Below are 20,853 nucleotides of genomic sequence, written 5' to 3'. Positions count from 1 at the left end.
GTGGAGTTGATATCATGTAGTGGGGACACATTTACTCTTGCAGATACTTCCTATGTACCTGGAATTCACAAGAATCTTATTTCTGTCTCAGCACTTGCAAGAGCTGGTCTCAAGATCCAATTTTTTGATCATTGCTGCTCCATTTATGACAGAGCAAATTCTAATGCGCTTATGCTCTTTGGTAAATTGAGCAATGGCCTTTACAAGCTTAACATGTATGATAGGAGTAGTGATTCTTATGATGATGCTATAGTTTCTTCCACATCACATGTTATGCGTGACACTGAGCTATGGCATCCTCGGTTTGGTCACCTTAATTCCCTTCTCTTATGCGTTTATAGTGTCAGTCTATGGTTCATGAATTGCCACCTATGCAGCTCCCACACAAGCATGTAGGCAAGGGATGTATATTGGAAAAGATGCATTGTCAATCCTTTCCAAAGGACGGCACTCTGCGAGCTACTCAACAAATTCAGCTCATACATAGTGATCTATGTGGCCCTATGAAGGCACCATCGTTTGCGGGACACCTGTACTTTATGACTTTCATTGACGATTACACTCGTTTTTGTTGGTGTATGGTTTGAAGGCTAAATTATATGCATTTTCAGCTTTCCAACATGTTCTCCCTAAGGCTGAAAATGCTTCCAAATCGAGGGAGGGAATATTTGTCACATGAGTTCACAGCTGTGATGCAGTCACCTGGTATTGTATTTCTCATCACTGTACTACTCCTTATACACTAAAGCAGAATGGTGCGGCTGATGTCTGCTTAAAAGCCAGGATTTTACATTTAGATTTTGTCTTGAGGTGGTCATTTGCGGTAACTATGTGTTGAATTGCTGTCTCATTAAAGCATTGAAGTCTATGACAACCTATGAGGCTTGGAATGGCAGAATTCTTGTAATTACTCATATGTGTGTTTTTGGATGTTTGGCTTACGTGTATGTACAAGCACACCAGAGACAAACTTGAAGCAAAAACATTGAAATGTATTTTTGTGGCGTATAGCAGTGAGAGCAAGGGATAAAGGCTTTATGTACCTTCCACTAGGAAGATTAGTGTCCAGAGATGTCATCTTTGATGAATATGCATCTCAACGCATGCTTTCATGTAGGCTTCAGCCATCAATTGATGCCCCAAATGTCTTTGATACATTGCTGCCATTATTTGGCACAGGTGCTGACCCTGTTGAGCCTACCTTGGCTCCAAATCAGCGCCTTGCTGCTGCTGAAAATCAGAAAAATCAGTAGCCCAACATTCCCCATATTGCTCCAGATCTGCCACACTTTGATCAGGATGCCATGGGTTATGCATTGCTTGAGGAGGATGCAACAACTCGTGACTCACAGAGAGTTCTCCGCTGGCTTATTGACACCTTGCGTGATAGCAAGCTGCCTACACTTATACTAGGTTGTACACGCGCTACCTCTCGTCATGCATCTCATTTTGTTGACACAGCTCTTGTAGCTACCACATGTAATGAGGAGCCACTTTCTCATTTTGATGCATTGGAGAATGATAATTGCATTACAGCCATGCATTCGGAGTTGGCCGCCATTGAAAAGAATGCTCCATGGGAATTATGTGACATGCCCATAGTTGTCAGGTACGAAAAGTTCGATTCAGTACGGTATGTTCAAATACGGTCTCGAAACGCACCGCTAAATTTTGAAAATAAAAATACGGTGGAGGTACGGGCATGCCCTAGATGTGCAGGAGTTTCAGAGTCAGTTTACCATTGTTTATGGGAATGCAGGGAAGCACAGAGGCTTTGGTCTGCGATTGCACACCTCTTTGGTAGGACTAAGAGAGATACTATCATTTCTTTGGATTCTATCATTTGGTTGACAAAAGTCTGGGCCTCAGTTGAGGTTCGAGGGGACTGACAGGAGCTTGGCCATTATGGTTAGGCAAGGAATTGCTAGGCAGTGTTGGCTTCAAGATTTGCCACTTTCACACTTTGTCTCTCCGGCACAGAGGTTAGACAGCTCTTGGGAGATTATTGCTAGCATCTCAGCCTGGAATATCTGGAAGGCTAGATGCACTGAGGCCATTGAGGGTACTCCCGTTCTTGTTTCTCACACGATTTGGAGTGATATTATTCACACCATTATGGCTACCTGGGCCAGAATCCAGGGATATTCAAGGGCTACGGAGAGGAAGCACAGCTAGTTTATGAGAGAGTGAGACATTGGTATCTTTTTCACATCCTCTCATTCGAAACCCTATTGGCAGCACAGGGCTCCTGATTGGTTGAGATCTCCACCTTGCTTGGTGTGAAATCTCCATTTTGTAAATTTTTTTATAATTACTAGAAGTCTCCTTTTCGAGGGAAAAAAAAAACTTAAAAATACGGTGGAGAGAAGGGTCCCGGTAGAAGGAAAGGGAGAGAGAGGGAGACGCTTGAGGAAGAGGGAGAAAGAAAGAAAGAAAGAAAGATTTTATTAACGTCTTCCAAAAGACCGAACTCGGCCTATGAGACAAATCGGTGTACCTATATGGGGTATCCTCTGTCATCCTAACAAAATGAAAAAGTACTGAACTAAAAAGCTGAATCTAGGTGTGCAATAAAAACAGTGAGTGGGGGAGGAAATGGAGTTCTACTACTAGGAGAATGCAAAGCTATATGCATGGAGTATACAATCATGATATGCAACCTAGCTAGCTCCATCCTGTACCATACTGGGGGTATAAAATGGTATACATCAATGAAGGGGGTGTTCACAGCTCCCTGAAGAACATGCCTGGGTCTGCTCTGAAGCGAGCCAGTCGCTCCGCACCCTCTCTGTGAAACTGAGCTCTGATCTCTGTCATCTCTCTCTGGTATAAGCGTGGTGTCGGAAAGCTAGGTGTCCTCTGTCTCCTGCGGGCTCTGCGTGTCTCTGCTCTTTGGAGAGTAATGGGAAGCTCTGTAATGCAGCCGTGTGTAGGAGTGATGCCAGCTGGGCTGTAATGGTATCCATAGGTGCCAGGGGATCCATGAGTAGAAGCCCATCCTCTACTCTGCTAGTGTATGTCTGCCATGTCATGTGTGAAGCAGATGGTAGTGTGTGGCGTCGGTATGTGGGGGGCTAGTGATACTGGTGATCCGGCTAGTGAAAATGCCAAGTATGTATGATCTGCCCCAATAGGACGAGGTGGAATGGAGAATGAGGTGACAAGCTGTGATGCCTCCAAAGACCCCATAATGTAGTCTACCACCGTGCCTCCGGTCCGTGTATGACCCCCATGTGGGAAGCATGTCAGCCCTCCTGATCCCGGCCAGTTAGATAGACATCTCTAGCTCCAGGCACAAGCCATACTTTATAGCTAGGGACTCTCTATGAATTTTGAAGGTTCTTGTGCCAAAGCCATCACCCCCTACAAGATCTCCATGTTGATCATGCATGGCAGTGCAATGAGGGCCTGGATGACATGGTAACCACAGATGGAGGTTTATAACTACTTTGTCTTATATCAGAGAATCCAAAACAAAATCTAATAACATTTTTCTACTATTTTTGCACTATCTTATAAATCTACATAAGTGACTAGCTATTATATAGGTGCAAAAAGCCATAAACACAGATCCAATATCTATAAACTTTAGATCCAACTACAGGGTGTTCTTTGGGAACCTTACTTATCTGCAACGTTTTCCAAAAGACCATCAAAATAGCCATCCCAGAACCTGTTGCCACAATAGAAAGACCTTTTAATGCCTTGAAAAAATGGTATCAGGGAGTTAACAATTTAACAGTCAATATAAATTCCACAAGCAGGCACTGTGCCCTGATTTTTTAAGAAGAATTAACTAACCGTAGTTCGTCCCAGATAGGCAGCACACCAAGGTGACGCTGTATAAAGTCAGCAACAGAGCCTACATCTTTTCTGTAAACGACGGCAGAGAACTCCAGCGCCGCACGTACAGTCACCATATCATTCCGAGATATCGCACGGCTAACTGCTGTCTTGATCTATCAGTTGCAAATACAAGAAACCAATGGTACCTGTCACTTGTGTTTGGTCATGAGGTGGCAATCCTTTTAATTATAAGTAAATCTATCTACTCTATGATAATTTGATCCTAGCATAAGCATCAAGATGAATTCTCACTAGTTCTTTCACAGCAATGAACTGTTCTTCAGTCAGAGAGCAAGTCCATCCCTGCGAGAACAATCAAAATAAACAGTCAATGTAAAATCAAGTACCCCAGGTAAATCTCTTCCAATATATTCTATGCTATAAGAAGTACTCTGGCTTTAATATATTCATTACTTAATGACACACACACACATGCACATATAATTTACTTTTTCATTGTTTGCAAATAACAAAAAACCATTGCAAAAGTAAAGATAGTCACCGAATTTATGTGTTCCCCAATGCACTCAATGAACCCACTTCCACCTATTCCTTCCGCATCTGACTCAATTAAAGCTAGAACAACCAAATAAACATTCACCACATCAGAGATGGATTTTATGACCAAAATGATAAGTTATCATTTCTGTTGAAAGCATGAACCGCATGCAAATCAAGATGCCAAACAAACCAAGGATTGTGCCATATTCGAAAGAAGAAAGCGGGTCTTCTGCTGAGCCAAGCACAAGAAGGCGTTGCCACAGCCCCTGACAAGGTAAAATAAATTTTAGTTGTAAGGGAAAATAAAAATCCTCCACGAGGATACTAGCAGTAAATGATGAAAATCGTTGCTCATCAAGCAAAAGTATGCAGGGCTTGGAATTTTCTGATGATAACTCAAGTCAATAATATTGATGCAGCATTCTGAGGTCCTGGGTTTGGAAGCACAAGCAAAGAAACATACTTGCAACTTAACCTTGATGTCAAGAACCATTCGCTCTCTCTCAGCCTGCACTAGCACAGTACACCATCATAGCAATCAGATTAATACATGAAAAACCTCAAATTATTTCATCATTCAATTAACATGCAGTGTGTTTTATTTCAAACATCTGCAGCATAAACATAATCCGATTGCCAAACAAATGGCAGAGAAGCCATACAGCCCTTTCACGTGGAGTAAGACCATCTGTTTTTGGCACCGTTTCCAAAAGTCCAGGGCTGCAACAAGCGGGCATCCACATTTCAAAATGGCACCATAAGCAAACAGCTTTAGCATTAAAATCCTCTGCAGAACTTGCAAAGATTAACACCCCCACCACACCCTCTCTTTCTAAACTAACTGGGATCCCTTGCAACACAAGCAGACATTCAGGAATATGTATCAATAAAATGTATTGTATTGTGCATGGGTGGGCATGCAGGCATGCATGAGAAAGAAAAAAAAATGAAATTCCAAAACAAGAACCACATTCTGTGAGGGTAATGCAAACTAGCACTTTTAAATCTGTCTAAAATCAGTCAGCATTACATATGCAAATATGTACAGAGAGGTTGGAACAAACCTTGAGCTGTGTCTCACCGGGCGGTCAAGAGCTGCACTTGCAGCTTCTAAAACTTTCTTTCTTTCCTCCTCTTGCTCACGATTTCTTACATTTGCAGGAAATCTGTCATATCGGTACTTAGCTCTTGACGCTACAATCAAAGAAAGAGAGGTTAGATTTCCCAAAATCTAAAATTGGCACTATATTTGTTATCATTCATGGTGCTGGGAGTGGAGCACGTGCAAAGAGAAAGAAACAAAGTTATATTGAACGTCTCCCAAAGACCCAATGGGTCTATGACCAAAGTGGTGCAATGCTATCCATGGTATGTCTCATCATGGAAAAGAAAAACAAAACAAGTACAAATAACATAGCTCTCTCAAAGTAGGCTCTGTTACAATGATCATCATGGGGAAGTACAAGGGGTATAAGCACTAGTACAAGAGAGCCTCATCATGGAGTACATGAGAATATGAAGCATGTGGGGCACATCATCCTCCAGTAGAGGGTACACCTCACTCAATCTATGCTGAGTTGGTGCATAGACAAAAGGTTACAAAGTTGTGTTACAAAAAGTGGAAACATATGAAATGAAATGGATAAAAGAAAGCTTGTCTACCTCAAGCCCATGGCCTAAGGGCCTTGGGCTGTACATACATCATGTCAGCATTGGTGTGCCATTACTTTTCTTTTTTCCATGAAAAGATCCTTCATTAGTTATAAAAAGAAAAAAGCCCAATGGGCTACAAACCCTCTCCTGCTCATAAGAAGGCAGAGCAGAGATTCAATCAAGGCAGCTAGGGAGACTCTCCCTAGGGGCAGAAAAGTACAAATAATTGAGAGGCTATATCATACAATAGGAGGGGAAAAATCCAAACAGATGGCCTATAGTGCCAGCGGGGGGTACCCGCGTGTAGAGTATAGAAAGGGCCGCTGCGCCAAGTGGTGTGGAAGGCCTGGTGTCGCAAGATCGCTCGATCCGAGTCGCCCCGGATGCGGTCATACTAGCCTCGCAAGGTGTGAATCAACTCCTGCCAGATAGCCCGAACAGTCTCTGCTGGTGACTCCAGTCTCCCCTCAAAGGCCCTGAAACAACGGGCTCTCCAGGTGAACCATATGGTGAGGCTGCTGAGGAGCTCCCATCGTAAATCCCTCTCCTGTGTCCAGCCGGCTGTCGAGAAATCTGGTGAAGGAACAAGGCGAGGCTGGCCCCCAATAAATCTGATGGCCTGGCTGGCCTGCTTGGTGTGCCATTACTATCCACCTCCGTAAGGTAATACATTCACTGCTAGGAGAGAACGGTTCAAATGTTACCCTAGTGCAAGATGCACATGACAGATAGTTATCACTGAAGCCAAGGGCAATAATGGCATATTCTCTTTCTTCTCTAGAAAGATCCTTGCTTGTTCTTACTCTTTCATTTATTGTGCCAACATTAGAGGAAGAAGAAGAGGTTGTACCATTAGTGCTTTTCACTATACCCCATAAATTTTCTCTCATCAAATAGAACTTGATTTTCATTTGCCAAGTGTGAAAAACTTGCCCATTGAATTTATACATGAAAATGTGAGAGGTAATGATGAGGTGGTCTTACCAACACCCAAGTGTGGTGTCTAATCTCAGTTTACAAAATGATTAGCATAAATAGTCCTGTGAATATAGTCTCAAAATCTTAAGAATGAAGAATGGTGTCCAAAACAACTTTCATGTGTAGAAAACCAAAACCCAAAGGATGCTCGGAATTGCATATGTATGACTCTCGAGAGCATTGTTAAGCTCTTAGCTATGGCATGTCAGAAACTTCTTTGAAGAGTTGAAGAGATTTAAAACTTTAAAAAATGGACCTTGAAGAATAATTACCTTAGTCCAAATAAAAGGTTACAAATTTAACCTTTGATGCTTGAAGAGAAAAACAAAAGCAATGATGGCTGTTGAGCATCACCGCCTGCTGGTGGACAAATCGATGATGCCATAGCGCCACAAGGGGCAAAGATGCACCGCTGCGATGGACAATAATGGAAGTAACTCACGGGCCGAGTCTCTTCTAACGTCTTTGCTTAACTAAGCCACATTGGGAGAAGTCCTGAACCACACACAGTGGGGGGTGCAAGTATATGCAAGCTCTCAAAACTTACCCCTTTAAATCTCTTCTTTGAAGATATTAAAAACTTTAAAAAATGGACTTTAAAGGATTAATACCTTAGTCCAAATAAAAGGATAAAAAATTTAACCTTTGAAGCTTGAAGAGAAATAAAAGCATCAACGGCTGTTGAGCATCGCTGCCTGCTAGTGGAACTTGTCCAGTTATTCTAGTAGCGCTGCTGGTGGCGGAGGTGCGCCGATGCAACGGACAGCAGTGGAAGGGAACACATGGGTCCATTCTCTTCTCATGTCTCTGCTAGAGTAAGCCACAATGAGAGAAGTGTTGAACCACAAAGAGGGGTGCAAGTACATGCAAGCTCTCAAAACTCACCCGTTGCGCACTAAGGCTCTCACAGTAGGATGCATATCAGGTTGCAACCAAACAATCGCTCAGAAAATCAATGAAGCTAGAGGTAGCGCACAATTTACAATAGCAAGAGACGGGCGAGCAGCAGGTGGCGCACAGTTTACAGATGCATGAAGGAGACAAGCAACAGCGCTCTGATACTGATTAATTTATTAATTTAGGTTACGCATAGATGCATATTGAGGCTATGGAGGATAGAAGATATCCATAGCCTCCACACAATCGTAGAGAGAAAGAAAGATATATTAAGCGTCTACTAAAGACCCAATGGGACTATGAGACCAAAGTGATACAATAATGTCCATGGCATCTCTCATCATGGAATGGAAAATAAAACATAAACATAGCTATCTCACTGGAATGATACAAAACTGTCCATGGAAACTCCTCATAAAATACTAGGAGCATAGAAACATGAGAGTAGCATCAGCTCCCAAAAGATGGCATACCACCCTCCAAAATATCAAGCATGGGGCTAATGAGTATGGCCAAGAAGTCTCCCTGATGAGGGGACTGTGGCCAGCTGATGAGGGGATCGTGGCCGACAACCGGGGGGCCGGGGCATCGGGCACGCTGGAGTGCGGAGACCCAGTCCAAGGTAACTCCTCTCACAAGCAAGGTAGGTGCGTAGCAGCTCAAGGTGAGAGAGAGAGAAAGAAAGAAAGAAAGAAAGAAAGAAAGATTTTATTAACGTCTTCCAAAAGACCGAACTCGGCCTATGAGACAAATCGGAGTACCTGTATGGGGTATCCTCTGTCATCCCAACAAAATGAAAAAGTACTGAATAAAAAAGCTGAATCTGGGTGTGCAGGGGATGGAGCTCTATTACTAGGAGAATGCAAAGCTATATGCATGGAGTATACAATCATGATATGCAACCTAGCTAGCTCCATCCTGTACCATACTGGGGGTATAAAATGGTATACATCAGTGAAGGGGGTGTCCACAGCTCCTTGAAGAACATGCCTGGGTGTGCTCTGAAGCGAGCCAATCGCTCCGCACCCTCTCTGTGAAACTGAGCTCTGATCTCTGTCATCTCTCTCTGGTATAGGCGTGGTGTCCGAAAGCCAGGTGTCCTCTGTCTCCTGCGGGCTCTAAGTGTCTCTGCTCTCTGGAGAGTAATTCCCTGCCGTGTAGGGGCTGGGAGGGGTATGGATCTCTGAAAAAATGTAGTAATCTGTGTCTGTCGCCCCCCCTCTGGAGCTGTCTGAGCCTGTAATAATGTCTCTCTGTGGCGCTGTATGTCTAGAATGTATCTCCCCAGTATGCGCTGGTCTGCTGTCTCAAAGATCTGGCATAGGGAATGTGGCTCTCTGAATAAAATGGGATATCTCTCTCTGATGGCTGTATATGCTCTGGATCTGCATACATAATGCTCCTCACTCTCCACCTCCTCTCTGCACAATCTGCATACCCTCTCCTCTCGGGGGATCCGTGCTGCTCTGCCAGTCTCAATCTCCAATCGGTGTGATGAAACTCTGAGCTGACCCATAGCCACTCGGGAGCCGTGTTAAAAAGCCCTCCATGTATCTAGGCCTCTCTATAAATCCATCATCAGTGATACTCATGAAGTGATCTCTGTAGTATAGCATCTTCGGTGGAAGAGGCTGTGTAGGCGATATCCATGTCTCTCGTGTATAGAGCTGCCATAGATCCTGTCTCAATACTCTGTTCCTCTCACTATGAGAGAGACGGATATGTGGTGCATCCCTGTCATACTGGAATGGTGGTAGATGATCCATGTCTAGGCCATGCTGTGAGAACCAATGTGTGACCTGTGCATACCATGATCCTCTGTCTCCTGCCTCAGCCAGCTGTCTAGATGCCTGAAAAGCTCTGTATGATAATCTGTCCTGTGGCATCTCTCTGAATCTGTCTAGCAGGCATATAGTCTGAAATATGGCCTCTACCATCATAGGAGGCACAGCAAACTCTGCTCGGATAATGTCACGAGGTACTGACGGTTTGCTGCGTATCATGCGTGCCATCATGAGGGTCTGTGGTCTCTTTATCTGTGTCCACCAATGGGTAGCAAGGCCTGGCGCCCATACTGCTGCTCCATACATCAATGCCGGTGTGACTAATGTGTCAAATAGCCACCCCTTCGTCCGGGGCTCCTGAAAATGCGCCTGGTGGCACTGTCTCTCTAGCATAGCCAATGCTGCATATCCCCGTGTCAATCTAGCTCTGGCTGCTGAACCCATGGTAAAGCGTGTGGCTGCTGCAGAGAAGGTAACCCCTAGGTACACGTATGATGTCACCACCTCCACCTGGCATCCTGCGAGAGTGAATGTCAGCTGACTCCTGCCCTGTCTCGATGTATGAAAGACCATAACCTTGGTTTTCCCAAGGTTCACAGTAAGACCCCTCTGTGTGCAGAAATCATGGAGTGCATGTAGATGCTGTTGTAGACCACCTGGGGACTCAGACACTAATACAATATCATCAGCATAGAGCATAATATGTACTGAGGTACCTGCTAAATCAACTCCATCTCCGCCTCCCCGTGTAATGAAGTCAGCCACCTCATCAATGTATAACCCAAATAGCGTGGGGGAAAGTGGGCATCCTTGCTTCACACCAATGGTGCTAGCAATAGTCTCGGACATACCTCCTGGACATGTGACTCGCCCAAAAACCTGCTCATATAATGCATAGATGCCCCATGTCATATCTGCTAGTATGCCAAGAGACTGCAGGCGCTGAAAGAGCCTCTCTCGTGGTACTGTGTCAAATGCCTTGCGGAAATCCACAAAGCAGCAATAGAGCTTTCTCTTCCTCACTCTGGCCTGATCAATCATACATCTCAAAGTGAATACATGGTCAGTGGTAGAGAAAGCTCTCCTGAAGCCTGCCTGCCCTGATGAGCGTAAACCTGCTCGCTCAGCATATAAGCTAAGCTCCTGCTCCAGCACTGCACCATAGAGTTTGGCCAGCACGTGGCCAACCATAACCGTCCTGTAGTTGCTCGGATCGAGCATATCCCCTGTTTTGTGAATCGGCACAATGGTGTGCATCGTCCACTCCGCAGGCAAACCCTCTGCTAGTGCCCTGTTAAACAGGTGTGCAAGAAAAGGAGCTAAAGAATCTACTGCATATATGAGATGCTCACCCTGCAGGCCCATATGGTCGGCGGCCCGTCCATGCTGTAGGCGGCGGATAGCTTCCTGTACCATCGAGTGGGTAAAGAAGCTAGCTGTGGTAGGTCGAGGCTCCTGTGGCTGAGGTATAGGTGGCTGCTGTGGGGCATGGTATAGACCCTCTGCATATGTGTGCCATGTCTGTGGGTCTGCAATAGGTGTCGGGGTCCGGGGCTCTCTGAAGTGCCGCCATGAGACAGGGCTATCTCTACTCATGAAGAAATGAAAGATCTCTAGCTCCTGTATCTCTGCAAAGGCCCGCCTTTTGCGGCGAGTAAGTCTCCTCGTCTCTCTCCTCGACTCCTGCTCTGTGATGGCTCCCAAGGCTCTCTGTATGCAGAGTCGTGAGTATAGGGCTCTGCACTCGTCATCATACCATCTGTTCTGGGGCATAGTCCCAGGTCTCGCAGGCTCTCCTGAGTGTACACGATGTGGGAAGCTCTGTAATGCAGCCGTGTGTAGGAGTGATGCGAGCTGGGCTGTAATGGTATCCATAGATGCCAGGGGATCCATGAGTAGGAGCCCATCCTCTACTCTGCCAGTGTATATGTCTGCCATGTCATGTGTGAAGTAGATGGTAGTGTGTGGCGTCGGTATGTGGGGGGCTGGTGATACTGGTGATCCGGCTAGTGAAAATGCCAAGTATGTATGATCTGCCCCAATAGGACGAGGTGGAATGGAGAATGAGGTGACAAGCTGTGATGCCTCCAAAGACCCCATAATGTAGTCTACCACCGTGCCTCCGGTCCGTGTATGACCCCCATGTGGGAAGCATGTCAGCCCTCTTGATCCCGGCCACTGTAGCATCCCGTTATAAATAACGAGACGATGCCTGGCTCCCAACTCTAGTAAGTGGTCCCCATAATGTCCTCTGTCTGGTCCAGTGTCCTCTGATGCCCGACTAGCCCCTATCTCCTCTGGATCCACAGGGTGGAGGATCTCCATGTCATCATAGTCATACACCTCACACTGTCTGCTCTGTGTGTGGGCATTGAAGTCGCCCGTAAGAAATACTTCCCCTAGAGAGAGAGAGAGAGAGAGAGAGAGAGAGAGAGAGAGAAAGTTGTATTAACGTCTTCAAAAGGCCAAAATGACCTATGAGACCAAAAGGTTGCATCATATCCATGAGGTCCATCATCCTGGGTAGAAAATAGTAATAAAGAAAGATAACAAAAATCTAGAACTTTAAAATCTGATCTAGGTAAATGAGCAGAGAGCTCTCATATCACCCTAATACATCCATCATCAGCCGCGGTGACATGGTGCTCAAGGTGGTAAAACTGAGCTGGCGCGAGAAGGTCCTGCGATGATGGGACATAATGGCCCGGATCCTCCTGTGGTGGCGTGGCACATGGGCGAGGGCCATGGGGTCTCGGGCATCGAGCTCTGCATAACTCAATGGCTCTGTCGAGTGTCACACCTCTCCGACGAGCTCCTACAGTAGCCTATGGTCTGGGTATGATGGGTGGAACGGCCCTCGGAGTGCTGGTATGGAAGAAGTTGGTGAGAGCTCTCTGTGCTGGTCCTCGAGCAAGTACAGCCAATTTGGATCTCACTAAGGACTCCCTATGTCTACGGAGCTCTAGAAGAAAAAGTCCCAGGCATCTCTGATCCGGGAAGTCCATGATCCTGGACAGTGGTCCGAACCCAGCTCGAAAGAGAGAGAAATGAAATGAAATGATCATAGTGGCCTATAACACCAAAACTGAGAGTACATCTGAAGTTGGTGTCTCATCAAAGAGAACAACTAAATGAGACTAAAAAGTACAATAAACTGATTGTCCTACAGTTATAAGAACAGAACTGTAAGACTCCGAGATGATATTGAGTAGAAAATACTGGAAAATACTGAAAAATGTATATCAGGTAGATCCATGTATGCTGATGAGTTGAATGTTGCCCTCTCCTACAGTTATAAGAACAGAACTGTAAGACTCCGAGATGATATTGAGTAGAAAATACTGGAAAATACTGAAAAATGTATATCAGGTAGATCCATGTATGCTGATGAGTTGAATGTTGCCCTCTCCTTAGATCAAGTATCTCCGCCATGGGGCTGTCTAGAATGGAGAGGTCGTAGAAGCGAGGTAGGCGCCCCCGATGCATGGCTCTGATCTGGCATTGGTGAGGATGCCGTAGTCCGGATCTTGCCGGGCGTGGCCGACAAGCACGACATAACATAACTGCTCTATCAGTGGTGACTCCCTGGGAGCGTGGTCAGTGCCCTGATGGCCCAATGGAGGAGGTATCAGCAGGTGTATGGGCTGCGTTGCTGGTGCTGGTGCCGAAGAAATCTGTCAGGGTCCTCTGTCTAGGTACATCATGGCTCGGCTTCCTGTCTGCCAAGAGGGTCTCTCTGTGTCTCCTGAGCTCAAGTAGAAACAATCCCAGGCATCTCTGATCCTCAAAGTCCATGACCCTGCGTAACAGCCCAAAACCCTCTAGGATGAGGCAGTGATATCTCCCTCGGATCTCATAATAGACTGTACATCGACAAATGTAGTGTTCCTCTGTCTCTACCTCCTGGTAGCATAGCTGACAAATGCGGTCATCGAAGATCCATGTACATATCGCCCTGTCTCAATCCGCAGCTGGTGTGATGAGGTCCGGATCTATCCAATGGCACAACGTATCCCATGTGATAGGTGTACATCCATGTACGTCGGGCGGGTGATAAAATCATCCGGTGAGAGGTGTAGAAAATGGCTCTTGTAATGAGCCATTTTCGTGCGTCCAAGGGCTCAAGGGGGCTCGTCCATGTCCTCTCTGTGTCCACTCTAATGATATCCATCCTGATCACGCGGTTTTGCTCTGAGCGGGTGACATCCAAAAATGGACAATCCATACTGTACTGAAAGGGTGGTAGTGCCTCTATCCGCAAACCATGTAGGTCAAACCATGATCTCATCTGGGCGTACCAACAATGAGTATCTCCATCCTCTGCCAACTGTATGGATGAGGTAAATGCGAATCGGCAATACCTCTGCTGAGGGAGCTCCCATAGCCACTTTAGAAAGGTAAGGGCCTGGGATAGGGCCTCGGTTACTACTGGTAGGGCACCCAGCTCAGCCCAACAATCTCATGTGGTACTGATGATTTGCTCCGAATCATGCGGGCAATCATCATAATCAGTGGTCTCTCCATTTGCCTCCATCCCTCATCGGTCCCTCTCTGAGTTCTGTGATGTATACTGGGTCCCCAAATTGGAGCTCCGTACAAGAGGGTCGGTGTGACAAGCGTATCAAATAGCCACAATTTGGTGCGTGGCTCCTGAAACTGTATGTGTGCACACTGCCTCTCAAGTGCCCCCAAGGATGCATGCCCTCGAGCTAATCTAGCTGCTGCTGCCTCCTTCGGGAAGAAACACGGTCCTGTGAAAGTAACTCCCAAGTAGACATATGACCTGATGTACTCTACCGGCTCCCCTCAGAAAGTGAACTGAGGCTCTGATCTCGTCACCCATGCATGTGTGGTGTTAAACACCATAACCTTGGTTTTCCCAAGGTTCACTGTCAGCTCTCTATCGGCACAGAAAGCCTGTAATCATCCAGGTGTCTCTACAATCCCTCCCGAGAGTCTGAGATTAGAACAATATCATTAGCATATAACAAGATGGGTATCAACACCCCTGCCACGCATGTCCCTGGGCCTGCCAATCTATCTACATAATCAGAGACCGCATCAATGTACAGTCCAAAGAGGGTGGGCGATAGCGGGCATCCCTGCTTCACCCCTATCGTCATGGTCACCCTATCAAATAGTCCGCCTGGAGCTCGGACTCTGCCTGTCACAGACTCATACAAAGCATATATCCCCCACTGCATATCCTCGGGTACCTCAATGTCATGCAATCTGTGCATAAGCCTGGCACGTGGTACGGTATCGAAGGCTTTGCGAAAGTCCACAAAGAAACAGTATATGCTTCTCTTCTATGCCCTGCCCTCTTCAATAAGTGCCCGAAGTGTCAGTATGAGATCCAAGGTAGTAAATCCTCTCCTGAAGCCAGCCTGTGCATGTGCTCCATGACCATGCCTCTCTACCCATCGGCTCAGCTCCGACTCCAATATAGAGCCATATAATTTGGCCAAGTAATGACCAATCATGATCGTCCTGTAGTTGCCTGGTACCATGGGGTCCCCACTCTTAAAGAGTGGTAAAATGATATGCTCTGTCCAGCTTGTCGGGAAACCCTCACAAATGGCACAATTAAACACATGTAAGATGAGCGGAGCCAAAGTGTCTCGTGCAAGTGCTCTCCAACTAGCCCATCATGATCCTGTGCCTTTCCATTCTGTAACCTGTCTATCGCATCTAGCACCATCCGCATAGTAAAAAAGGTGCTGCTAGCCGGTCTAGCTCCCAGTGACCGGGGGGTGGGGGGTTGTCCTGGTGCGTCATATAGCTCTCTAGCATAAGTATGCCATGCCTCAGGTGCAGTAATCAGAGTACCAGGCTGTCTCTCTTGAAACATCTTCCATGCCCTCTTGATGTCCTTCCCTAGGAAGAGTTGGTAGATCTCCTCCTCTAGCTTAGCCAGATAGGCTCGTTTCTTCCTCCGCACAAGGCGCCGATAGATCATCTTGGCCAGTCTATGCGTGTGAGACCCAATGGCAATCTCACGCTGTGGCTGTGCTCGTGTCTCACGACACTCATCATCATACCAACTGTTCTGGGGGGCAGTGCTGCAGGGGTGGGTGGAAGGGATCATAGTGCAGGGAAACGCTTATGAGGCGGATGCATGTAGTACACCTGCCAATCCTCTCGTGATCTCGTCCAGAGGGCTATGCGGGTCTAAAGCGAACAAGCCATCAGATACTGCATCCCGATAAACCCCAACTGTCTCACGTGTAAACTGATATCTCGGGTACCTAGGTAAATGAGTGGTTGGCCCATCTCTCGGGGATTTACCAACTAATGTGAAACTCACGTATGCATGATCGGCTGCTATGCCAATGGGCCTACTAGAAATTGTGAAACCCCGCACATCAAGTACCAATGAAGGTGATCCCATCAAGTAGTCCATTGTGCTCGCTCCCCCTTTAGAGTTCCAGTGTGTGAGAGCATCTGATCCTTGCCATCTAGATAAGCCATTGTATATGACCAACCCATGTGCACTCCTCAGTGTGAGAAAAAGCCTGCCATAATCTGTAATCGCCCCCTCATCCTGTGCTGATCTCTGCAATCCTACATCCTCTGCCGTGATCTCCCGGTACATAGCCTCTTGAGTATCATACAACTCTGTCTGCTCTGCGCCTGTATGTGCATTAAAGTCTCCCAATAGTACTATGTCTCCCATGCTTGCAAACCTCATGATATCATCATATAGTGGTATATAGGGCGACTCTCTTGATGGTGCAATCTTGGAGTGGGCTGGAGGAAAGTAGCATACCGCCACATATAGCTCGTGGAGCCCCCCTCTGCATATTCAGACCCAATTGTGCCTCACATCTGCATCTCTATGTACCACATGTATTTTGTCACGAAGCTCCTTCCTGTAAAGTATTGCCACTCCTCCAGATCCTCTGGTACCTCCCACTGTGCGTGGCTGAGGGCGAAAAACTGATTCCCATCTATAACCCAGGACGTCAGGAAGCCTCTTGTTTGTGCACTGATGGGTCTCCGTATACATAGCAATATCACTGTGTCTGAAAGTATCCTGCATCTGTTCTAAGGGCTTTGTTGCAATTCCACATCGTGAATCGCAAGGTCTCATAGGCCGCGCACCGTCAAGTGGGCCTCCTCTCCATAATGATGACTCGGCCATCTCTGTATACCGCCCATTTCCCCTCTTTCCTTGCCTCAAGCACACGTAGCATGTGTTCCTTCCGCTGTGCTATCTGTGCCAGTGTAAGGTCCTCATCCAAATAAATCTTTTCCCCCTTAAGGGCCATCCTTTTGGAGAGGAAGGCCTTAGGCCTTCTTCTCCAAGTCACCAAACCTGACGATCAATATCCTCGCCCTGGATTCATGTCTGCCTACTCGCCATGCTCCGGTAATGGGTACATCAGCGGCTCCAATTTTTGTTGCAAGAGCTTTTGCATCCTCTTGGCAATTTCCCTTATCTTCCCACCCAACTACACGTACATGTAAGGCACGTGCCCGTCTCTTGGCTTCCTCTTCCAATGTAGCATTCATCACCTCTACTTTATTGACTGGTGTATCCTTCTGTTTTTTTTTTTGTAGAAAGAGAGAGAGAAAGAAAACTGTATTAACGACTACTAGAGGCCGAACTCGACCTATGAGACAAATCAATGTACAACTGTCAATGTCTTCTGGATATCCAGAAAAAAAAAGAACAAAATGAACATGAAATAAACTATGAAAGTACTGAGCTAGTGGGGGGTATGATGGATGGAGCACTACTGCTATAGAGGCTGAGTGTGGATAAGATGCTCTCACACACTAGAACTCTAGAGGGGGAGCAAGCACACTGGACTACTTGATGGGATCTCCTTCATTGATACCTGATGTGCGGGGTTCCACGATTTCCACTAGGCCCATTGGCATAGCAGTCGATCATGCATACCTAAGTTTCACACTAGTAGGTAGATCCCCGAGAGATGGGCCAGCCACTCATCTACCTAGGTACCCGAGATATCAGTTTACACGTGAGACCGTTGGGGTTTACCGAGATGCACTATCTAATGGCTTGTTCGCTTTAGACCCGCATAGCCCTCTCGACGAGATCACGAGAGGATTGGCAGGTGTACTACATGCATCCACCTCATATGTTTTCCCTGCACTATGATCCCTTCCACCCACCCCTACAGCAGTGCCCCACAGAACAGTTGGTATGATGATGAGTGTCGTGAGACACGAGCACAGCCACAGCATGAGATTGCCATTGGGTCTCACACGCATAGACAGGCCAGGATGATCTTTCAGCGCCTTGTGCGGAGGAAGAAACAAGCCTATCTGGCTAAGCTAGAGGAGGAGATCTACCAACTCTTCCTGGGGAAGGACAGCAAGGGGGCATGGAAGATGTTTCAGGAGAGACAGCCTAGTACTTTGATTACTACACCTGAGGCATGGCATACTTATGCTAGAGAGCTATATGATGCACAAGGACAGCCCCCCGCCCCCCCTCATTTGGGAGCTAGACCGGCTAGCAGCACCTTTTTTACTATGCAGATGGTGCTAGATGCGATAGACAGGTTATAGAATGGAAAGGCACAAGATCATGATGGGCTAGTTTGAGAGCACTTCTCATATGCACGAGACACTTTGGCTCCGCTCATCGTACATGTGCTTAATCGTGCCATTTGTGAGGGTTTCCCGACAAGTTGGACAGAGCATATCATTGTACCACTCTTTAAGAGTGGGGACCCCATGGTACCAGGCAACTACAGGACGATCATGATTGGTCATTACTTGGCCAAACTATATGGCTCTATATTGGAGTCAGAGCTGAGACGATGGACAGCGAGGCATGGTCATCGAGCACATGAACAGGCTGGCTTCAGGAGAGGATTTACTACCTTGGCTCACATACTAACACTTCGGGCACTTATTGAAGAGGGCAGGGCACAGAAGAGAAGGACATACTGCTACTTTGTGGACTTCCGTCGATACAGTACCACGTGCCAGGCTTATGCAAAGATTGCATGACATTGAGGTACCTGAGGATATGCAGTAGGGCTTTGTATGAGTCTATGATAGGAAGAGTCCGAGCTCCAGGCGGACTATCTGATAGGGTGACCAGCACGATAGGGGTGAAGCAGGGAGGCCCGCTATCACCCACCCTCTTTGGACTATACATTGATGCCGTCTCTGATTATGTACACAGATTGGGAGGCCCAAGGGCATGCCTGGCAAGGGATACCCATCTTGTTATATGCTGATGATATTGTTCTAATCTTAGCCTCTCCGGCGGGATTACAGAGACACCTCGATGCATTACAGGCTTTTTGTGCGGATAGAGATCTGATAGTGAACCTTGGGAAAAAAAAAAAGGTGATGGTGCTTAACACCACACAGGCATGGGTGACGAGATCAGAGCCTCAATTCACTTTCCGAGGGGAGCCGGTAGAGTACGTCAAGTCATATGTCTACTTGGGAGTTACTTTCACAGGACGCGTTTCTCCCTGAAGGAGGCAGCAGCAGCTAGATTAGCTTGAGGGCATGCAGCCTTGGGGACACTTGAGAGGCAGTGTGCACACATACAGTTTCAAGAGCCACGCACCAAATTGTGGCTATTTGATACGCTCGTCACACCGACCCTCCTGTACGGAGCTCCAATTTGGGGACCCAGTATACATCACAGAACTCAAAGAGGGACCGACGAGGGATGGAGGCAAATGGAGAGACCACTGATTATGATGATTGACCGCATGATTCGGAGCAAATCATTAGTACCACATGAGATTGTTCGGGCTGAGCTGGGTGCCCCACCAATAGTAACCGAGGCCCTATTCTAGGCAGTTACCTTTTTACAGCGGCTATGGGAGCTCCCTCAGCAGAGGTACTCCCGATTGGCATTGATCTCATCCATACGGTTGGCAGAGGATGGAGATACTCATTGCTGGTACGCTCAGATGAGATCATGGTTTGACCTACATGATTTGCAGATAGAGACACTACCACCCTTTCAGTATAGTTTGGATTGTCCATTTTTGGATGTCACCCGCTCAGAGCAAAACCGTGTGATCAGGATAGATATCATCAGAGTGGACACAAAGAGGACATGGACTAGCCCCCTTGAGCCCTTAAGCACAAAAATGGCTCATTACAAGAGCCATTTTCTACACCTCTCACCAGATGATTTAATCACCGCCCCGGCGTACATGGATGTACACCTATCACATGGGATACGTTGTGCCATTGGACAGATCCGAACCTCATCACACCAGCTGCCGATTGAGACAGGGCAATGTGCATCAGATCTTGGATGACCGCATTTGTCAGCTATGCTACCGGGAGGTAGAGACAGAGGAACACTACATTTGCCGATGATTAGTCTATTATGAGATCCGAAGGAGATATCACTGCCTCTTCTGAGAGCGTTTTGGGCCGTTAAGCAAGGTCATGGAGTTTGAGGATCAGAGATGCCTGGGATTGTTTTTACTTGAACTCAGGAGACACAGAGAGACCTTCTTGGCAGACAAGAGGCCGAGCCATGATGTACCTAGACAGAGAACCCTGACAAATTTCTTCGGCACCGGCACCAGCACCAGCAATCCAGCCCACACCTCTCCTGATACCTCCTCCATTGGACCATGAGGGCACCGAACACGCTCCCAGGGAGTCACCACTGATAGAGCACTTATCTTATGTCATGCTTGTTGGCCACGCCCACCAGGATCCCGACCACGGCATCCTCACCATCGCCAGATCAGAGCCATTATTGCTCGGCATCGGAGGCGGGAGCGTGCCATGAAGTCAGAGATGGATTCTTTGCATAAAAATGGAACATGGAAGTTGGTGCCTTTGCCTAATTCCAAGATGGTTCTGGCCCTGAGGTGAAATCTAGAGATCAGTGGGGTGATGACCAAAGTTCAGGGTCTAGTGCGCTAGTAAATCCAAACCAGATAGCTAACCTAGTACTAAGGAGATTGGGACAAACCTATCGCCCACCCATGCAGCCACCTCTCCATTCTAGACAACCCCATGGCGGAGATACTTGATCCAAGGAGAGGGCAACCCTTCAACTGATTAGCATACATGGATCTACCTAGTATACATTTTTCAGTATTTTCCAGTATTTTCTACTCAGTATCATCCCGGAGTCTTACAGTTCTGTTCTTATAACTGTAGGAGAATCAATTTATTGTACTTTTTAGTCTCATTTAGTTGTTCTCTTTGATGAGACACCAAC

The 20,853-nt window shown here is 46.7% G+C and overlaps 1 protein-coding gene across 2 annotated transcripts in view; it reads right to left on the bottom strand.

Annotated features, from left to right (window-relative positions):
- The window catches only part of SCD1 (stomatal cytokinesis defective / SCD1 protein (SCD1)), a 194,191-nt gene that overhangs the window by 85,997 nt on the left and 87,341 nt on the right, over nt 1-20,853 (bottom strand). For both annotated transcript variants that reach the window (XM_086799538.1, XM_086799539.1), the window contains 8 exons: nt 5,412-5,541; nt 5,010-5,067; nt 4,811-4,855; nt 4,538-4,613; nt 4,349-4,422; nt 4,099-4,149; nt 3,802-3,959; nt 3,626-3,673 (listed from right to left, as the gene is read on the bottom strand). In XM_086799538.1, coding sequence (XP_086655664.1) covers nt 3,626-3,673; nt 3,802-3,959; nt 4,099-4,149; nt 4,349-4,422; nt 4,538-4,613; nt 4,811-4,855; nt 5,010-5,067; nt 5,412-5,541 — 640 coding nt within the window. The remainder of the gene's footprint in view (nt 1-3,625; nt 3,674-3,801; nt 3,960-4,098; nt 4,150-4,348; nt 4,423-4,537; nt 4,614-4,810; nt 4,856-5,009; nt 5,068-5,411; nt 5,542-20,853) is intronic.

The sequence above is a fragment of the Cibotium barometz genome, chromosome 6 (assembly GCF_041138505.1).
Source record: "Cibotium barometz isolate CiBa-2024 chromosome 6, ASM4113850v1, whole genome shotgun sequence".
Classification (NCBI taxonomy): Eukaryota; Viridiplantae; Streptophyta; class Polypodiopsida; order Cyatheales; family Cibotiaceae; genus Cibotium; species Cibotium barometz.
Note: the sequence above shows the minus strand (reverse complement) of the source record. Positions and strands in the feature narration are given on the sequence as shown.